Source organism: Telopea speciosissima, chromosome 8, assembly GCF_018873765.1.
Source record: "Telopea speciosissima isolate NSW1024214 ecotype Mountain lineage chromosome 8, Tspe_v1, whole genome shotgun sequence".
Taxonomy (NCBI): domain Eukaryota; kingdom Viridiplantae; phylum Streptophyta; class Magnoliopsida; order Proteales; family Proteaceae; genus Telopea; species Telopea speciosissima.
The window spans coordinates 12,415,743-12,435,249 of NC_057923.1; the positions used below are offsets into that span (position 1 = coordinate 12,415,743).

The 19,507-nt window shown below is 38.5% G+C and overlaps 2 protein-coding genes and 1 long non-coding RNA gene across 3 annotated transcripts; 2 read left to right on the plus strand and 1 right to left on the minus strand.

Moving 5' to 3' along the window:
• The first annotated feature begins 1,731 nt into the window (after positions 1-1,731).
• On the plus strand, positions 1,732-8,091 carry LOC122671269 (ATP-citrate synthase alpha chain protein 1). The gene is made up of 13 exons (XM_043868399.1): positions 1,732-1,884; positions 2,231-2,335; positions 3,278-3,454; positions 3,578-3,739; positions 4,214-4,294; positions 4,582-4,633; positions 4,775-4,889; positions 5,000-5,081; positions 6,415-6,510; positions 6,617-6,718; positions 7,369-7,485; positions 7,570-7,686; positions 7,810-8,091. Exons 2-13 carry the CDS (start codon positions 2,237-2,239, stop codon positions 7,879-7,881), a joined length of 1,272 nt encoding a protein of 423 aa, XP_043724334.1. The 5' UTR covers positions 1,732-1,884; positions 2,231-2,236; the 3' UTR covers positions 7,882-8,091.
• On the minus strand, positions 6,899-18,422 carry LOC122671271. The gene is made up of 3 exons (XR_006334324.1): positions 18,292-18,422; positions 11,423-11,426; positions 6,899-6,909 (listed from the first exon to the last, which is right to left on the minus strand). It is a non-coding gene; the product is annotated as an uncharacterized LOC122671271 (long non-coding RNA).
• LOC122671270 (anthranilate phosphoribosyltransferase, chloroplastic-like) lies at positions 13,669-18,912 on the plus strand. The gene is made up of 10 exons (XM_043868400.1): positions 13,669-13,949; positions 14,047-14,190; positions 14,331-14,492; positions 14,625-14,708; positions 15,793-15,981; positions 17,466-17,556; positions 17,688-17,747; positions 17,921-18,039; positions 18,335-18,469; positions 18,567-18,912. The coding sequence occupies exons 1-10, from the start codon at positions 13,755-13,757 to the stop codon at positions 18,627-18,629; spliced, it is 1,242 nt and encodes a 413-aa protein (XP_043724335.1). The 5' UTR covers positions 13,669-13,754; the 3' UTR covers positions 18,630-18,912.
• Positions 18,913-19,507: the final 595 nt, after the last annotated feature.

The window sequence follows — 19,507 nt, forward strand, 5'->3', positions numbered from 1 at the left end:
AAAAAATACAAAAAACTGGTTACTCCTAGCATTCCGTGTATGCTCTCTAGTTTATTGTGGTGCATTTACTAGGGGTACAAGTTTGGCCCTGATGGCCCGAGCCCGTCTTGAGCTCAAACAGGGCCTGGGTTGAGATACCTTGTCCCTGAGGGCGGGTTAGGGCCGCACCGGGTTAGGGTTGAGGCCTCGGGCTGAGCCGAACATGGCCTGACCCAACCCGATCCTGTCTTCTTCTTTTTTGTTCTTTCTTCTTCTACTTCCCAGCTTGGCCAGCCCATGCATCTCCCTTCCCCCCATAGTCAGGGCCAATCAGGGTCAGCCCGCCATGACCCTAAAGGCGGGTCAAGGTTGGATTTTTCAGACCCTAAGTCAGGGCCAGGTTGGACCTGAGCCCAGCTAAGGTGACTCAGGGTTGGCCTGGAGTTTTAAAAGGCCCGGCCCAATCCGACCCTGTTGCAACCCTAGCATTTACACCATGTAAAGTTTTTATTTCTTAAATCACAATTTAGGCCTACAGGTCGTTCAAGTCCAGCATAAGATTTCTTTATTGGGCTTCAAAAACAGGTTTGTTTCGTCTAAAACTGTTTTCTCGACCCAGTAACAAAATCAAAACTAGAACCGATAAAAACCATAAAACTGAAACCGTATTTATTAATTGAATTCGATTTAAGATATTGGAACCGTTTGATTTTGGCTTTTGCCCTTAGCACTTTGAACTATACCGATGACCGATATCGATACTGATACTGGTCTCGGTGCCGATACCGATACCGATTCTAGTGGGATGTGAATTATGGAGATAGTCTTTGGCTCCTTTGGATGTTCCGTCATTAGTCGTTACAACTTAAGAAGCGTTGCATGTTCACTTAAAGAGTCAAAGTTCAATTCTGGTGCACTGCACCACCATCTTTGGATGTTCCGCCTTTGCTCCGTTCATGATCAACTTGCAACCCTATAAATTTATTTAAAAAACAAATAAAAAACAATAGAAGAAGTCAATTTTAAGAGGAAAATTTTTGGAATGTGAAAATATATCGATTCCGATTATTATTTTCCCTTATTTTATTTTGTTCTTATAGCTGGACGGTTTTGACTATTGACTCTATGACTCTATAGGCATTTTGCAAAAGTTTGTCCTGGTTCAACCGTCCAAGTGGTTTTGAGTTAAGCCAGTGTCAATGAACCAGAATCACTTCCATTTTGGGCTTGGGCTTAACCAGTATGGAAAAATCGGATTGTCCAATTCAGTCCAATCTGGATTGGAATCGACCGAGATTGATCCCTATTCTGGTCGAACTGAATCAGTAGGTTAGATCCTACAAGCCGATTCCAGGGTTTTCCAGATAAATTTCGATTCTAGATTATAATCGGTTGGGCCAATACAGATCCGATTCTGGATTTTTAAACCCTGATCCTCCGGGGGTTGGCCTTGGCCTCATAAGGATGAGGTACCACTCAGAGTTGAGCCGGCCTGGGTTGACCGAACTCAATGCTCGGTTTAAATTCAGTCCCTCATAACTAAAGGCGGCTGAGTTGCATCCGCTGCCAGCATCTCCAGTCTAATCCGTCAAATCGGAATTATAGAAGGGTAAATGGGGAAAATAATTTTTACCCTGAAAATTTTTTTAAAAAAAAAAACAAGAAAAGAGAGGTAGTTGGTCTCTGCTCTGTAACGGTTAGGTGACCTCATTTCTTTCAGCAGTCGCAACTGGCGAAGAGGAAATATTAAAATTCCCGCGAGGAGAAAAAACCCATTTCATCTCTCTATAAATAACAACCCCGAAGTTGGGAAATTTTGTTTCGGTTTTGCCCTCTATCTCTCCTGTCTCTCTCTCTGCATCTGTTTCAGAGGTTGTTGCATCTCTTCTGCATTTTCTCGCTCAGGCAAGTCTCCGTCTGTCTTGATCTAAGGTTTTCTTTACAGTTCTAGATCCCATCTCCTTTCTCACTCGGAACTCTACTTCCTTTATCTGCTTTTCTCCGTTTTCGTTTTCTCATCTGTGTTTGATTCCATCGCGGAAGCAGAGTTTCCTCTCGGTTTCTGTAGATTTGTCATTAATTTGAGCTTGTAAACTATCATCTTTGGTACTTTGCAGATCAAATATGTGTCATTGCTTTCTGGAGGAAAAAAAAACACAAACTCTGTTGATGAATTTTTCATTTTCTTCTATCTAATTCCCAGATCTAATTTAAAGTTTCATTCTGATGACTTGACGTTTCGTGGATTTAGGTCGAAATGGCACGGAAGAAGATCAGAGAGTATGATTCCAAGAGACTATTGAAGGAGCATTTTAAGAGGCTCTCCGGTACAGACTTGGGCATTAAATCTGCTCAGGTGTGTTAATCTTCTCCATTTAGGCTTTGATTACGCAACATGGTCCCCTTTTTCTTATTTGGTGCTGGGGTTGCTTAATTAATGACAGGAAGTTTGGATATTTTTTTCATTATTGTTTGCTTCTGAAGTCCAGGAATGAGCTAAGCTAATTGCTTGACTAAGATCATCGTTCTATTAGCTTCTTAATCAATTTCAGCTTCTAGTTGCCTAACTACAATGAATTGAATAAATGATCCAAGTTATATATCATAATTATCATCAGATAAATTTCTAATCTGTAGGTAGATGTTTAACATTTATTATCACCATTATGTGTCAAAACGAATTCTGAAAACGTAAGATCCGTTGACCTACTACCCAAAATATGGTTGTCTCAGTTCTTTCAGGAAATGCACTCAAACTGGGATCCCCCCCCCGGGAACTTGAAATAGTAAATAGTATAGTAATAATCCACGTGGGAACATTTGGATCATATGCTCCTGAAACTTGGTGCAAAAGCCACGGAGCAAAGAATCATTTATCACGTTTTCAGCCAGGCAGATCCACTTGTCTAGGCAACTGCTTTCCCAAATTATTTCCGAGTCTGGAGTTGCTTTGACAACAGAGCTGGCTAGACTGGTGTGTTAGAAGTTCCACCTTCAAATCTTAAAGTAGGTATCCTGTAATTGGAAACTAAAAGAATTTATGTTTTTTCTTTTCTTTTCACCCTTTGCTTCTTATGATAGTTGACTCTTACAAGTGGTGAACTTTATGCATGTATATTATATTTTTTAGTTTTATACAGTTTTTTAATCTTGGTTATCATGTTTAACTCATTGGTGATGGATTTTTGTTTTTTTCCATTTTATGAACTAGTTCTGCAAGAAGCCTATGGGAGCTTAGCTCAGATTTACTTTCATATTTAATTTTGAGGATGCATTCTTTTTCTATTTGATGCTTTAGATTACAGAGTCAACCGATCTCAATGAGCTAGCAGAGAAAGAACCATGGCTTTTGTCAGAAAAACTAGTTGTAAAGCCTGATATGTTGTTTGGGAAGCGTGGGAAAAGTGGTTTAGTCGCCCTAAAGCTTGATTTTTCTGAGGTTGCTACGTTTGTCAAAGAGCGTCTTGGCAAAGAGGTATTTAGTCTATTCGATGAAATTATTCAGTTTGATTCTCATAAGCAGGAATATTTCTTGCAGTGCATCTCCCTCCAGTAACAAATTTTAATTTCCATTATATTCTTCTTTGTGCATTTATAGGTGGAGATGGGAGGATGCAAGGGACCTATAACAACATTCATAGTTGAGCCCTTCATTCCGCACAATGAAGAATTTTATCTTAATATTCTTTCGGAGCGACTTGGGTGCACCGTAAGCTTTTCAGAATGTGGGGGAATGGAAATTGAAGAAAACTGGGATAAGGTATGCACAATATGAACTTGTTATTTTTTTTTCAAAAGAAAACGAAATTGTATTACATTGAGAATATGTACAAGGGAGATTCTAAAGAGCCCAAGTACAAACATAGGCCAAAATGACTGGGGAAGTCACCGGGGGTGGGGGAATACATACATGTGCCATTGTGTCGTGGAAGACAGTCAAATAAAACCACATAATTAATAACTGCAACATCTTCATGAACATGTCAGTGGATTGGAAGATGACCCTTTTGCAGTCGAACAACACGTGCAAGAATGAAATGCAAATGGAAATATACTATACACATGCTTTTTCCTTATATAGATTCAAGAATGTATTGTGGCAATATATACAAAAAAAGTGAGTACAACTGGAAGTGCTAGCTGTCTGCTAATTCAATGGCTATAAATCTAAAATACAACATATCTTGGCCATCTTATTTTTCCATAGTTGCTGAATATATTTGTCTTTATCCAGGTGAAGACCATATTTGTCCCAACGGGGGCATCCTTCACATCAGAAACATGTGCTCCACTAATTGCAACCCTTCCACTTGAGGTAATTTCCATATGATATTTAACCAAGTGGACTACTGATCTGTTTACTATATTTTACGATCTATCACACGACATTCAAAATTTGAGTTTAAAGCTTTAAATGTATATTTCCTTTCTCAACTACCAAGCTTGTTTCCATGTAATGCACATTGCAAGGAGTAGTCTACATTTTATGCAATGATACACTACTTCTCTGTCTATCGCCCCCTCCCCCAATCATTATTTCTGGAACCTTTCAGTTCATTGTAGTGAAAATTGCCATTATTAAAGCACACTTAATTGATCCAGGTCAAAGATAAAATTGAGGAGTTTATCAAAGTAATTTTCACTTTATTTGTAGGTATGTTCTTTTTTCCTGATGAACATATTTATAGCTATGCTTGATTTCTCTAATGTATTTATGTACCAGTTTCTGAAATTCCATTGGAATTTATTGGAAGTACTTTACTTGAATATTAACACTCAATATCTGTGCAACCAGATCTGGACTTCACCTTCCTAGAGATGAATCCTTTTGCTTTGGTTGATGGCATGCCTTATCCTTTAGATATGAGAGGCGAGCTGGATGACACTGCAGCTTTCAAGAACTTTAAGAAGTATGATTTACTTTTTCTTATGTCTTTGTTGAGTTTATGTTACATACAGTACATAAAATGATGTAGTATAATGAATTAGTTTGCTTTACTGATACCGCCTTATTCTGCAGGTGGGGAAATATTGAATTCCCAATGCCATTCGGAAGAGTAATGAGTGCGACAGAAAGCTTTATTCATCGGCTGGATGAAAAGGTAGATGCTGGAAATTTTACGTGATAACCTCTCCTCACAATAGTGGGAGTGTTCTTTATAGTTACAGCATAACACTATTATTTTGCAAGTCTTTATCTAGACTACCACTAATCAGAGACCCCTTTAATCTAAACCCCTGGGCTCTGAACATTTTCATTAATTTTTTTGGGATTGGGTTCCCCACGATGCCAGTGTGGGGAGGAATCTACACGCCAAACCCATGGCAGTGTGGATAATGGAATCATCAACATAAGGCCCACATGGTCAGGGTAGGAGAGGGAAAATAATAAAGAATCCCATGTGGGGGCGATAGTTCTCTGGCGTCCTGGGAAAGTTTTTTTCATTTTTCTTTTTCTGCTTGTTCAGATTACTATTATTTGTTCATGAAAACATAGGTCAATGCACCGATGAGATTAATCTTTGGTGATTGGAAAATTTAATTTTATCGTTCAGTTTATTGGTTTTGTATTGAGGATCTTTGAGGGTTTCTAATTCATTTCTAGTCTTCAGAAATGTGCACTTGTGAAAACACACTTCTGAAATATACCTATTTCTGCATCTTTGAGTTGTTATGTGTTTTCTTATACATCCCGAGTAAGGGTGTCAATTTTGGACCAGAACCGACCCACCCAATAGCTTATTGGTCTGGTTCTGGATCTACCGGTTAAGTTATTGGTCTCCCAACGGTTCTAGAACCGATAGACCAATTAGGAACCGGTACAAATCCACATCTTAACCCTATATATTATATATAATTCTTAAGACTTAAGGTTATGATAGCTATGGTCAAGCCCTTTATTTTTTTATTCTTTCAATTTTGACTGATACCTCTTGTCCCATATTCTATGTTACTAAAGATTCAACTGTTATTTAAAGGTCCATTTGGGAATGCTAACTTAAGAACATGCCTTAAAATAATCTTAGTTTAGGAGGTTGGTGGTGTTCTTCCTTATTAATTGAGTATGAAGTTATGAACTAGTTTCGTGATTTGAGAAAAAAATTGATGGTGGGTTGCATATCTCATGTGATTGAAATTAGTCTTATTATAACATTATTGGATTTATGTAGCATGTGTTAGGGAATTTTATTTTATTTTTTAATTTTGGACTGCTTGGAACCGATTAGGAACTGGAACCGGCCCACCCATTAGTTAATGGTCCTGGATCTCAGGTTTGGAACCGATTACTTATTGGTCTGGTTCTGGTCCTGACCTCTTAGGGCTGGAACCGTTAAGGAACTAGACCAATCGACACCCTTAATCCTAAGAGGTATTCTTCTTGCAATATTATTATATGAAGTAATTGATGCATTGAATGTTGTTCTTTGTCTGCAGACCAGCGCATCTTTGAAATTCACAGTTTTGAACCCAACTGGACGAATTTGGACTATGGTAGCTGGAGGAGGTGCAAGTGTCATCTATGCAGATACAGTACAGCTCTTGTTCTTCCTATTTCAGATTTATTCCAAGTTTTCGATTACCTTTATTTTTCATTATTTACTTAAATGCTGGAGAATGTTTCCTAATCACTAATCAGGTTGGGGATCTTGGCTATGCATCTGAGCTTGGGAACTATGCTGAATATAGTGGAGCCCCAAATGAAGATGAGGTGTTGCAGTATGCCAGAGTTGTAATTGATGTAAGTCTGTGCCTGTGTGTGAGACTGTGTTTACATTGTCAAAATGCATCTTATTGTGGCACATCGCAGCAACAAATTTACTACCAGGATGCTGCACTGAATTAAAAATGCTGCCAATTATCCCTCTTAATTTTTTTTCTTCAGTGAATACTGATTAATATAATATGGGAGAGGGTTGGGCATGCCTTCAACTTTCGTTAAGCTAGCGGCATAGACCAATCACAGGTCTGAACACAAGAGGGCAAGGGGGTCTTTTCCAAATGGGGAAGAGAGAGGAAGACACATGCTGGGCACCCTGGCAACGTGCTCAGCCTTATATAATATATTACTGATGGAGGAGAACTTATTTCCCAGTTTATCCAGATTGTCCATGAACTGGATCTTATAGTAGTCCTAGCATTAGTGGTTGACATAATTAAACATTACAGTCACAAATGAAAAGAGTAGTAGTGTAACCAAATTGTCCTGCAAATATGGTTACACAAATTATGAATTGACCTTCTATGTTATTTGACTATACCACTTTGTCTTATGTAAGTTTGGCCGCTCATTAAATGATATAACTACTCATTCATCCTAGATTTCAGTGTGAACTATACAGTTACTTATTCTTCCTAGCTGTCATGTGTGAACTATGTAATTATCTACAGTGTGTAACTGCAAATCCTGATGGCCGCAAGAGAGCTCTTGTAATTGGAGGAGGGATAGCTAATTTCACCGATGTTTCTGCTACATTTAGTGGCATAATTAGAGCATTGAGGGAGAAGGTGAGGCAAATCTGGGCTTTACTACATTACAGCATCTTTATACCTTCTAATAGACAAGTCATGAAATATCCATTGGATTGACAGGAAGCAAAGCTTAAAGCTGCACAAATGCACATATATGTGAGGAGAGGAGGTCCAAATTATCAGAAAGGTCTTGAAAAAATGCGTTTGCTTGGAGAGGAAATTGGCATTCCTATTGAGGTAAGCCAAAGTTACATTGGATATGATATATCAATGATGAAACAAGAACCTGAGGCAACAATATTTTTAGAATACTAGAAGATTTTCTCATGAACTGACCTATTTCTTTGTTCAAATATATAGGTTTATGGGCCTGAGGCTACAATGACTGGCATATGCAAACAAGCAATTGAATACATCAGTGCTGCTGCATAAAATCATCAAAACCAAATAAAAGTGTTCCTTGGCACTTCATTCTTTTGCCGTTAGTTATTAGTTTCACAAAGTTTCAAGTAAACTGTCAGCTCTTAGACAATTTATTCTACTGTATTAGAAAGCTCTGAAAGCTATGTTTGTACTTTTTCATTACAGAACAAGTAATGTTGGATAACTTTTCTTTAAGGTGATGCATCCTATGTTTGCCAATTCTCAAATGGCTTTTTGAGGCATTAACTGAGACACCTTCAAACAATCACTTGGGAGTTGGGACCTCTAATATAACAGTTTCAATATCGCCGTTTGTCGAAGGCCATGAAGAACCTTTTTTTTTTAACAGCCATAGGGTCTCCCACATTGGGATACTTTGTCTGGTGCAATCTGGTTAACCTAATGATAAGTCTCAAATGCTGAACAATTGTCAGACAACCAAGGTGTCCTTGTCTGAACATCTAACCTAAAGGACAGCATCACCTATCTCGGTAGAGAAGATTGAACCAAACAGAACTGTTAAAGGTAGTCCACGCAAATAGGAGGTTTTAACTCTCTTAGACTCTTTCAACAATGGGCATCTTCAATTACAGCATATAATAACCACATGACTCTCAAGAAGATAAGAATACCTTCCCAAACAACAACCACCTCTTACAAGGGCCTCTCACATATGGCTTTGGTCAGTCTCTCCCTGACCTTGGTTTCTCACCATGGCTGAATCACACAGCACAAAAGCATTCTTTTAAAACTTCAAATCGTGGGGTGTTGTGTAGACAACTTCTCTTTTATTTATAAATAGAAACTAGATCCCCCCTAGGGATCCGGATCCTCTCCAATGAGGAGATCGCCCAATGAATGTTCAATGAGGCATCCACATGGCTGGGCTGGCTGGCACACGTCATGGTGTACGCCCAACCGTTGGATGCTCATTGGGCACTCCCTGGGCGATGTGCTCGCTGGAGAGGATCTCAATCTCCCTTCTTGTGTACAATATGATAAAGTAAAAACTACATACAAAAGAGGATCTAACTTGAAAGCTAAATAACAAAATAGACACAATCCTTAAATTAGTAATTGGGGCAAATGGGAGGGCTAGGTTACGAATTGTACAATAGGGGTTTTTTTTGGTGGAGAGTGTGTGGGTCCTTTATTTTTGCTGAGAGGGCATGACAAGAAATCCACATGATGGCCTCGTGCGGATCAAATTCCCACACAACTAATAAGTACCCTACGCATGGACTGTCTAGCTCAGTAGTGGGCCTCAAATGGCTCAAGAAAGTTAACAGTTGGCCCAAAGGTCTCGGTTGGCTGGCTTGATGGGCCAGACTCGATGGGCTGGTTGGTGCTCTCTCTCTTCTCTTCAAGTTCCACTGATATGGATCATTGTTCCTATTGAAATAAAAAATATTTATACGGAGAAAAATTTTCATGTAGAATATCATTTACATGCAAAATTTCACAATGAAACAAACAGGGCCTAAGGTGAAAGATTCTTGATCTGCACAAACCATGGAGCTTACCTCGTCTGATACCGTCATGTCACTTGTAACCCTCACATTCAAACATTTTCCTTCCTGTGTAAATCTATGCATCCCATAGGTGGTCCATGCACACTTTTGATAGTCTCAAATTTTTCAATGCATTGTTTTGCCATTTGGCAAACTTCTTTTTGGGGTGAAACTTGACATGTGGGTATTAGGCTACTTATTTTCAAAATTTCAGTTCCATCAAATCTGCCAAGTGGTAGATGTTGTGTGCAACCCAGGAGAAGAAGTAAGATTCCCCTTTTCCGTGTCTTAAGAGAATATGTGAATTACTTCTTAGGTGAAAGAGGCAAAACAATGCATTGAAAAGTTGATCTCCCTAGGTAAAACTGTCCTACTCGTAACAGACAGGGCATTTTTGGCTAAGGAGTCAGTTATAAAGTTGATCTCCCTAGGAATGAAATGAAAGAATGTGAGATATCTCTCAATCACCAGTTGGATGCTCCCAGGAATGGATGTGTTTCCAAGCGCTGATGTCGGTGCAAAGCTCTTTGCAATTTGTTTCCACAATAACGTGATCAAAACATTCGGTGATTACTTCTAACAACCCACTGCACACCGCCAAAGCGTCCCCAAAAAGACTAGACTCAAATGATGAGGGATTCGAGATCGTTACACAGACCTGGCTTTGGTGGTCTCTAAGAATAAAACCAATGCCTCCATGATGAGCCTCCTTCCAAGCTGCATCTATATTTAATTTATAAAACTACACTGGGAGGCCAATCCATATTCTACTACTCGCACTAGCAGACTCTAGAGTATTCATTTGAACCACCCTATTGCTGCTGCCATGAGCTTGTAAGAATTTGATCTCGGCCTTTTGCATGACACTAATCACATTAATTGGCTTCCAAACCCTATTACAAGAAAAGGTCGCTTTGAACCCTCCAGAGGTACCATGCAAGAAAGCCACATAAGCCAAGACACTCTCTACCATGCTTCTTCCGAAGGTGGCTAAAAAATATCCTAATCTTGAATCCAAGATTGAATAATAGCATGACCATTAGATTGTACCCGGTGGAACAAAGGGCTTCCAAACCAAACTGCTTTTGCAAAGAAACAATTTAAGAGGATATGCGTTGGGGTCTCTTCTTCCTCTCCACAATGTTGGCATCTAGGATACACTGGTACATTACACTACCTGAGTCCCATATTAGTTGCTAGCCCATTTGTGCAAAGCCCTCCATAAGAAATTTCTGATTTTGGACAATGTTGGACGCCAAGTGTAAAGTAATATGACTCTTTAATCAAAATATTGGATTGTCGAAAGGACAACAAAAATTAATAATAGATGGCCATATGATTGAATTAAGGCTCTAAATTCCACACCAAAACCAATAAATGGTGTCCTATTCTGATTCAGTGGTTTGGATTTGACCAATTGGTATGCCAAGTGATAGATATTGAGGTGCAAGATCTATTATTCTCAAGCTTGAGAAAGCTTTTGGCCGATTTTTTTTTTAAAGGATAATGTTCTTTGTTTGGGAGCGGAGGGTGCACTAGCACCTCCCAGGCTCTGTTTTTCTCCCCTCCACATGCAATGACCTTTTTGCCCAGAGGAGAGAGATAGAGAGCGGGAGGTGCTAGCACACCTATGCTCCTAAACAAAAAAAATTTGCCCAAAAATATAAAATTTAAGAACAACTTTTTTTTCCGGGGGGGGGGGTTAGAAGAGGAAGGACAACCCCTATTAAAGGGGAAAGTTTTCCTTCACCCCACATCATTACTTCCCATCCTATATATTGGAGGTCCAAAATACCCTACACTATGACTTTACTTTGTATCAACAACGAGTGAAGAATATTCTTACGCAAGAAGGGACAATCAAGGGTATCAAGAAGAAATCAGAAAAATCTCAGAAGTTGAAGGACAATGAATGGTAAGAGTTGAGGGATTTAGCAAATAACATAATATATATAATTGTATCTTGTAGATAACACTATTCGTGAGGTCATCGAGTTGGCTGATACAGAGAAGTCTGGATAAAACTGGAGAACAGGTACAAGTCTAGGTCATTGACAAATCGACTATTTTTGAAGAAACATCTATATAGTCTTTGGTTGTGAGAGGGACTGAAGTTTGATGTGCACTTGGATGAGCTCAACATGATATTGATGAAATTGTTGGTTCTTGATGTGAAGATCAAAGAGGAGGTCCAAACACTTTTCCTGGTTAGCGCCACTACCTCTTTTATTTGATCACATTGTGACTACATTACTGTTTAGTAAGGATTCTATCAAACTTGATGAAGTTATTGTTGCCTTGGTGATGAATGAGACATGATAGAAAAATAGTGGTGAGGGGGTGTTAGAGAAGGATAGCATATTGATTGCAGGTGGTAGTCAAGGTAGAGACAGATCAAGTGAGAAACTGAAGGAGTTCAACAAGTACAATGGTCGCTCAAAGTCTAAAGGTTATAAAATGATAGGGAAAAGGCTAGGTATGCTAGCGGTACCGTAAGCTAGCACCCTATGTGTCTTTATCTCTCTATTCCGTCTTTTGAGGGATAAGGGAGTCATTTCAAAGGGGGAAGAGAGAGATGGACATGTAGGGTGCTACCTTATAATATTCCAGTAGCATACCCATCCCTCTCCCAAAATAATATGTTATTATTGCGAGGAGAAATATCGTATAAAGAAGATTGTTCAAGGTATAAGAAGGATAGAAAAGAAAGGGAGGCTAAGGAGAATGATGGTAAATCATCTATTGCTAGTATCGTGAAAGGGTTTGTAAGTGATGGTGGAGATGTTTATCTCACTATTTTAACAGGTATGGATACTTCAAATTGGATTTTATATTCTGATTGTTCATTTCATATGTGTTCAATCAGCGATCAGTTTGCACATATTATGCAATTGAGAGTGGCATTATCAAAATGACAAATAATGCGAAAAACAAGATTGTCGGTATTGGGACAATACAGATTCACATGTTTAATGAGATTGTGCAAACTTTGATCATGGTGAGCCATGAGCTAGATGTAAGGAAGAATCTGATTTTACTGGGAACAATGGATTTGAGAGGTTTCAGATGCCATCTGAATGTGAAGTTCTCATAATTTCAAGAGGGACCATGGTTGTGACACAGGGGCAGATGATTGAGATTCTACACAAACTTGCAGGAAATGTTGAAACAACTGGAGCAACTGTTGGAACTCAGCAAGAAGTACATGTAGATGATAGAGATTGTAGATAGTCCAGGCGATGAACAAGTGCAAGTTTGAAAAGAAATAAGTGTCTTTCACTTCAAATTTGGTCAGTGGTGATGATAATCTTTCGGAGCGAACTGCAATAATAAGAGAGGTGGAGTTACGTCACATTGTGCGATAATGGTGACAATGTACTCTCTTATAGATAAGGGTTAAAAAAAAAGTGGTTACAAAGATCTGTTGTACCCAACTTGGTTACAAACATCTACCAAAATAAAAACTTGGTTATTACAAACAGATTTTTTCCAATAATGTATTTATATTTCATACACTACAGTAAAACCCGTGAAAGAGAAAGAGATCGCCTGGTTTTCCTTTTATTTTCGTGCGTTCCTAACACAGCGTTTATGTGGCAAAGCCGCACAGCGGACCTCTCTTCGTCTTTCCCAGTCGTCTCGCCTGATGTTTTGAATCTCTACTCTATTGTTTGAACAAATTTCATCCTCTCACACAGTAAAACCCAAATCCATAAATTCTTTGAATCGAAGTTTATAGAGCTCTACTCGTTAGCGAGACATAAGGTATGTTCTGATCCTGAATCCTGCAACATTCTAAGCTTCTATTCTTTTCTCTAATTATTGCTGTATCAAGGTAGATAGATTCATCATAACTACCCAAAAAAGATAGATTGATTCATAGGATATCATTCAATGCCCTCTGTCCCCTCGGCTAATCAATGCAATATCAGATGTTGCGATTTTGTTTTGGAATAGGAATGGGAGATTTGATTCTTTAGTTTAGTACGAGGGATGTTCCTTTTCCATTTTTTGATCTTTCTTTCCCCAACAACTTGAATTTTCCCTCAAAACACCAAAAATATGTTCTTCAGATCTGGGCTATAATCTACATCGATTTGTTCAGCAGCACTTCGTCACTGTAATGTATTATTTCTACGGTACTTCGACTGACAATTACGTCTCTGCAGACTCTGCCTGTAACAGTCGTCTACTCATGCAATTCATTCACTTGTTTCACTGATTCTCTGATCTTTATCGCCATTGCTGCTGCAGCCTGCAAGGACATCCCGATCTTATCCTGCAATTTTGATTCAATCTGGAAGGGCTGCGGACTAATTTCCCAGAGCAGCTCTGCAATTGGGTCTTCGACCGATTTGAAACAAGTTGGCAATGGCAGCTCATGGTGTCCGCATTCCGGCTTTCCATGCGGGCATTTGTATTCCTCCACGGAATCTCTTTGGGGCCCAGAAATGCTTTTTCTCTTCACCAGCCGTTCAAATCAAGCAAAAAGGTTTAACCGCTGCTGTGATCTGTGAGCCAGGTGCTATGCACAATCCCACAAATTCAATAGGATCCTTTAAGGAGGTTTGGAAGTTGTCTGCTATATTTTGCCCTGGTTTTACTGTTATTATTTATTTATTAGTAATGGAAGCCTTCATTGTGGTCTTTTGTGGTTTTGCAGTTGATTGAATCTCTTATAAGTAAGGTAGATTTATCCGAGGATGAGGCTGAGGCCTCTCTTGAGTTTCTGTTGAATGACACTAATGAAGCATTGATCAGTGCTTTTCTTGTTCTCTTGAGAGCCAAGGGGGAGACGTTTGAAGAAGTGAGCCCCCCTCCGTATTTTCTTGTGATCAAATAATGAATACAACTTACTGAGTTCCTTGAAATTTAATCTCACTTTAATTCTTCTAACTAATTCAATAATTTCACTTGTTTGACACAATCAATAGTTATGAAACGCAGATTGTTGGATTGGCAAGGGCAATGATCAAACACAGTCTCAAGGTTCAAAATATAGGTGATGCAGTTGACATTGTTGGAACTGGTGGAGATGGGGCAAATACAGTTAACATCTCAACTGGGGCTTCTATTCTTGCTGCAGCTTCTGGCGTGAGAGTTGCAAAGGTGACATCTCCTTTTGCACAAGATATGGTTTCCTGAAAATGACGTTAGTTGGTATCTGTTCGGCTAAAATTAGAAGGGGAAAATGAATGAATAAATAAGAGGAAGAAGGATGACATTTTCTTTGATTTGCAGCAAGGAAACAGGTCCAGTTCTTCTGCTTGTGGAAGTGCAGATGTGTTGGAAACATTGGGAGTTGTCATTGACTTGGAGCCCCAGGTTAGCGTAAATATTATGTTATTTATTGGTGAACACCGAAAATAGTTCTGTATATTTAAACGTTTGATTGATGTAAACATGGTGGTTTTCTATTTTAACATTCTAAGAACTGGGGCAGCACTTCTCAACAGTTTCAAAACACAATGTACTACATTCTTGCATTAATTCTATGGGAGGTTTGAATAAATTTATCAATAAACAAGCCTATTGCATCAGACCATAAAACTCTAAGCCTTTTATGTTTTCTAGCAGTAGTGATTGAACCTTAATGTTTGTCAACATACAATATTTGCAACCAATGAATCTTGGTTCTGCTAGTTCTTAGACACTTTCGACAAAGGATCTGGTTTAGTGGATGGAACAAAAATGCATGAGTTGCGTCTCCCTACACCTAACTTTGTTCATACAACAAAATAGACTATTTTACCTAGAACCCTGAGAATGTTTGCCAAACCTGTGCCACTTATGATGTTCCAGGTGTAAATCCCCTGCTATAGCTATTTTAATCTGGGTAAGATATTTAAACTTGGCATTAATTTGTTGTGCATATTTTTAAATTATATTACATATCAAGTATGTGGCATGTTTAGATACAAATTTAATTTTCTTGGCTATCAATCTATAAGAACATAACAAGTATTATAAGACAAAGACAGTTCATTTTTCCTGATGAATTCCATCATCATATATCTAATTGTATCAGATCTGTCATAATGCATTAAGCTTTCCATTATTGTTTCCTCTCACTTCTGCTCTATGAGGTTATTTCACACAATATCTAGTCCATAATTTTTATAGCGAGTAAAAAATAAGTAACAGACTTTATATGAGAATGCCTAGCGGTAAGGTTCTTGAAACTATATGAGGTGAATTTGTGGCTATGGAGTTCTCAAAGAAGAAAATAAAGAAATTCTAAAGTGAGCCTTTTGAATGTTTTCTTTAAAGCATTTAATGCATATATTCTTGTGTTTAATTGGGTGAAATCTAATGTGTTAATGTTATTCCCCACTCCCCTCCCCCATTTTTTTAAAATTTTATTTTAAGCCTTCTCTTTTTCTTTTTCTCCTTTTTATTATGATACTAGGGGGTGGAGAGATGTGTAAAGGAAGCAGGCATTGGTTTCATGATGGCTCCAAAGTACCATCCAGCAATGAAAATTGTTGGTCCTGTGAGGAAGAAGCTTAAAGTGAAAACTGTGTTCAATATCTTGGGTCCTATGTTGAATCCTGCACGGGTACCTTTTGCAGTTGTTGGTGTATACAAGGAAGATTTAGTAAGTTCTACCATACTGAAATTTAGCATTATTAGTTTTTTTTTTCCCCCCATGTCTTGTTTATGCTATGATCATTAGTTAACCTACATGCTGCTTGTTCTGGCATGTCTACCCTTTTCTGAGTGAAGTTCGTCACTATTGGTTTCTCCTTTAATCTCTTGATACTGTCTGTTTTGTCCCTAGTTCAATATGATGTATCTTTTCCAATGTGCTTAATGGGCACCATAAAAGGGAAAAAAATGTTATTGATACAAACTAGAAGAATCCACCCTTCCCAACAAGAAGGCGAGTATCTTCTAAAGCAAGTTGATCCAAGTCCAAAGGACACGGAAACAAATTTTCCTTGGAAGAATCATCCTCATGTTGACCCACCGTAGAAGCACCTGTTTTTCTGCAAACTAGCAGAATCCACCCTTGCCAACAAGAAGTTAGTATCTTCTAAAGCAGGTTGATCCAAGTCCAAAGGACACAGAAACAAATTTTCCTTGGAAGAATCATCCTCATGTTGACCCACTGTAGAAGCACCTGTTTTTCCCCTGGTTTCTTGGTATAATCTAGTAAAAGCTCCATTGATATGTTTAAATAGATGTTAAGCAGAAGAAGCATGCTCCTAGAGATCTAAGCTTTGCATTTCAGGTCAAACTATGTAATAATACAGACTCAATGGGTTTAACAAGTAACAGACATACCTTATGCACAAGACATTTGGTTTGCATGGACACTTCTTTCCATCATACAATGTGTACATGTCCTAGCGGCTGATATGTGACTTGAATTATTGGTTTTGGCCTTTTCTCTACTAAATAGTCTTTCTCATAACGGGGTGAAAGTATGCTATGCAGGACGCTGAAAGAAACTAAAGGACTAAATAAAATTATCTCATCCCTAGCCTAATAAAACAAAGAGTAAAATGACGAATTAAAATATGTTGGTTTCAGGGCTTCAAGACAAGTGAAATATCAAGAGATTATGATGCAATCTTTGCTGAACTATGGACTTCTACATTACTTACCTTACCTTTTGAAACAATAAAACTGATTTGTTATGTCACTCCTAAAAATGAAATCAAATGAAACTTTACCAATTTTACCTGATGAAAATGGATGGCCCATCGGATACCAATGTTAGATATCCTGAAGATCGCATCACGTTAAAAGGTTAAAGTTTGTGAAACCTGCAAGTATACGTATATAGCCATGTTCAAGCAGCAGGTTTATCCAAGCCCTGCTTACTTCTTAATGTCAACAGAGTTATTACCCAAAAAGAAATTTCTTGTGTGTATTGAATGGTTAAACAGGATTCATCTAGTTGACTCCATTTAGTTGGGATAAGGCTCAGTTTAGTGGATTTGTCCATTTAAAGCATGTTGATTTTTTCAGTTTCAAATAGATTTCAGCTATAAGTTTGTTACAGCTTATTGTCACGTTTTCTCTATCATATAATTTTCTATGGTATGTGTTAAGGGAATGCTCATTTTTGCATAGGTCGAAAAAATGGCTAAAGCACTACAAAGATTTGGCATGAAGAGAGCATTAGTTGTCCATTCAGAGGGTTTAGACGAAATGAGCCCCCTTGGTAATATCCTTTTCTTTTTATGCTTAAATCTTGAGTTTTCTCTGATGTTTCCAAGGCCTCTTTCTTTCTTTAAATTCTGGTATGCAACAGAAGAGAACTTACAAACCTATTGTTTTTACCTATGTTGGCAGGAGGTGGCCTGGCCCTTGATGTTACTCCTGAAAAGATTGAGAAGTTTTCTTTTGATCCATGTAAATTTCTTGCTTGCCTTGTTTGTTTCGGTTCACAGTATACTATGAACAGAGTAATTTTTTTTTTGTTTACAAACCTACAAACATCAAAGCATGCCTTCCTCCTTTTACTTTGCATCTTCCACTTGATAGTTTTAAGATTCTAACTAGACCCTAAAACATAACGCATACAGTGGATTTTGGAATACAAAGATGTACACTGGAAAGCTTGCGAGGAGGCGGGCCAGAGTATAATGCAGAGGTACTGAGGCGTGTTCTGTCTGGGGATAGAGGACCCATTGCAGATGCATTTGTAAGTCTTTTTGAGCAATGCCTTTGTTGAACAAAATTAGGAAGGATGAAAAAATGGGAAAAAAAAACCTTGAATGACTTTTGATCAGATGGTAAAGAAGGTACCACACAGTTTCTTTCTGCAAATTCTCCTAATAGATTTTGATATGAGTACAGAGTTCCATTAAACAATATAATTCAAATACGAAAAAATAAAAATCTTTACACATGGAAGATAGTAGAAATGGATTAATTGGGTTGCTGGTGAACATACCTCTAAGAGATCGTTTCTCTTGGTTTCCTGAACAATCGAACAGATACTAAACGCAGCAGCAGCTCTCTTAGTGAGTGGGCATGTGAGCAGCCTGAGTGAAGGAGTAACCCTGGCTAGAGAAACACATCACTCAGGGAAAGCTCTCCAGACGCTTGAGTCTTGGATACAAATCTCCAAGGTAAGTGAACATGTCTGCCTTGGGTTCTATTTTTTGACTTGGGTTTTATAAGATTGATCATCTTCTTCCCTTTGCCTTTGGTTCATGATAATCACAGGATGAGAGAGAGAAAGAGGGAGAAGGAACTTCTGGCATGGTGGGCTCAGTGTTGAGAGGGTGACAACGTGATGGTGTTAAAACTGGAGTCCTATGGAAGAACATAGCAGTTAATGCAGGGGGGCCAGAAACCAATATAATTCTGTACGAGTTACACAACAGATTTAAGAGAAATTAAGCTCAGGAGACATTATTGTCAAGGAAAATCATTGCTAAAGCCTGCCAGGATTGGCCATTAACTAGGAGCTTGCAGGAGCTGTTATCTGGTCCCATATGCAATAAACCAATGTAACTTCTTGACATTGACTTTTCTTGGGAGTATCAAAGTTGCAAATCTGATTTGTAAATATTGACTTAATTTTGTCCTTTCTTCTTTTGAAGGAGCAGGTCTCTCTCTCCATGCTGCTCTGTTAGATTAAATCATTCACATGACCCACTCAAAAATGGTTGTACAGGCTGCAACCATTAATTGCTCATGGGCCTTTTTTTTTTTTTTTTTTGACATTTTTATCAGTTTAAGGTCCTTAAAGTTGAACACTGCATTCCATCCACTAGTTCTTATCAAACAAAAATGTTCTGTTCATCAACCTTCTTAAGTAGAGTACTACACTGATGATTGGAATTCTCCTCCTTCCTATTCATCCCTCTTCTGCGCCTGTAAGCTTATTGTTTAGTTTCAAGCCATTTACAGTGATGGATTACTAGCAAGTGCACCGGCATCAGTAAGGGCATAATTTTCCCTTGCTGATGCATGCTTTGCCATTAACAGCTGCAACCACCAGAACCCCCATAAATCAAATCATTAGTTAGAAGAATTCTGAAGATATTTCCTCTGATCTCGACAATTTCTCTCCTCTCTATGCGGGCCCTCTATTGACAAAATCGGTTCCCAATTGCGGTAAGGTGGCGTGGGAGATTCCCCCATACTGGCAGCATCATAAA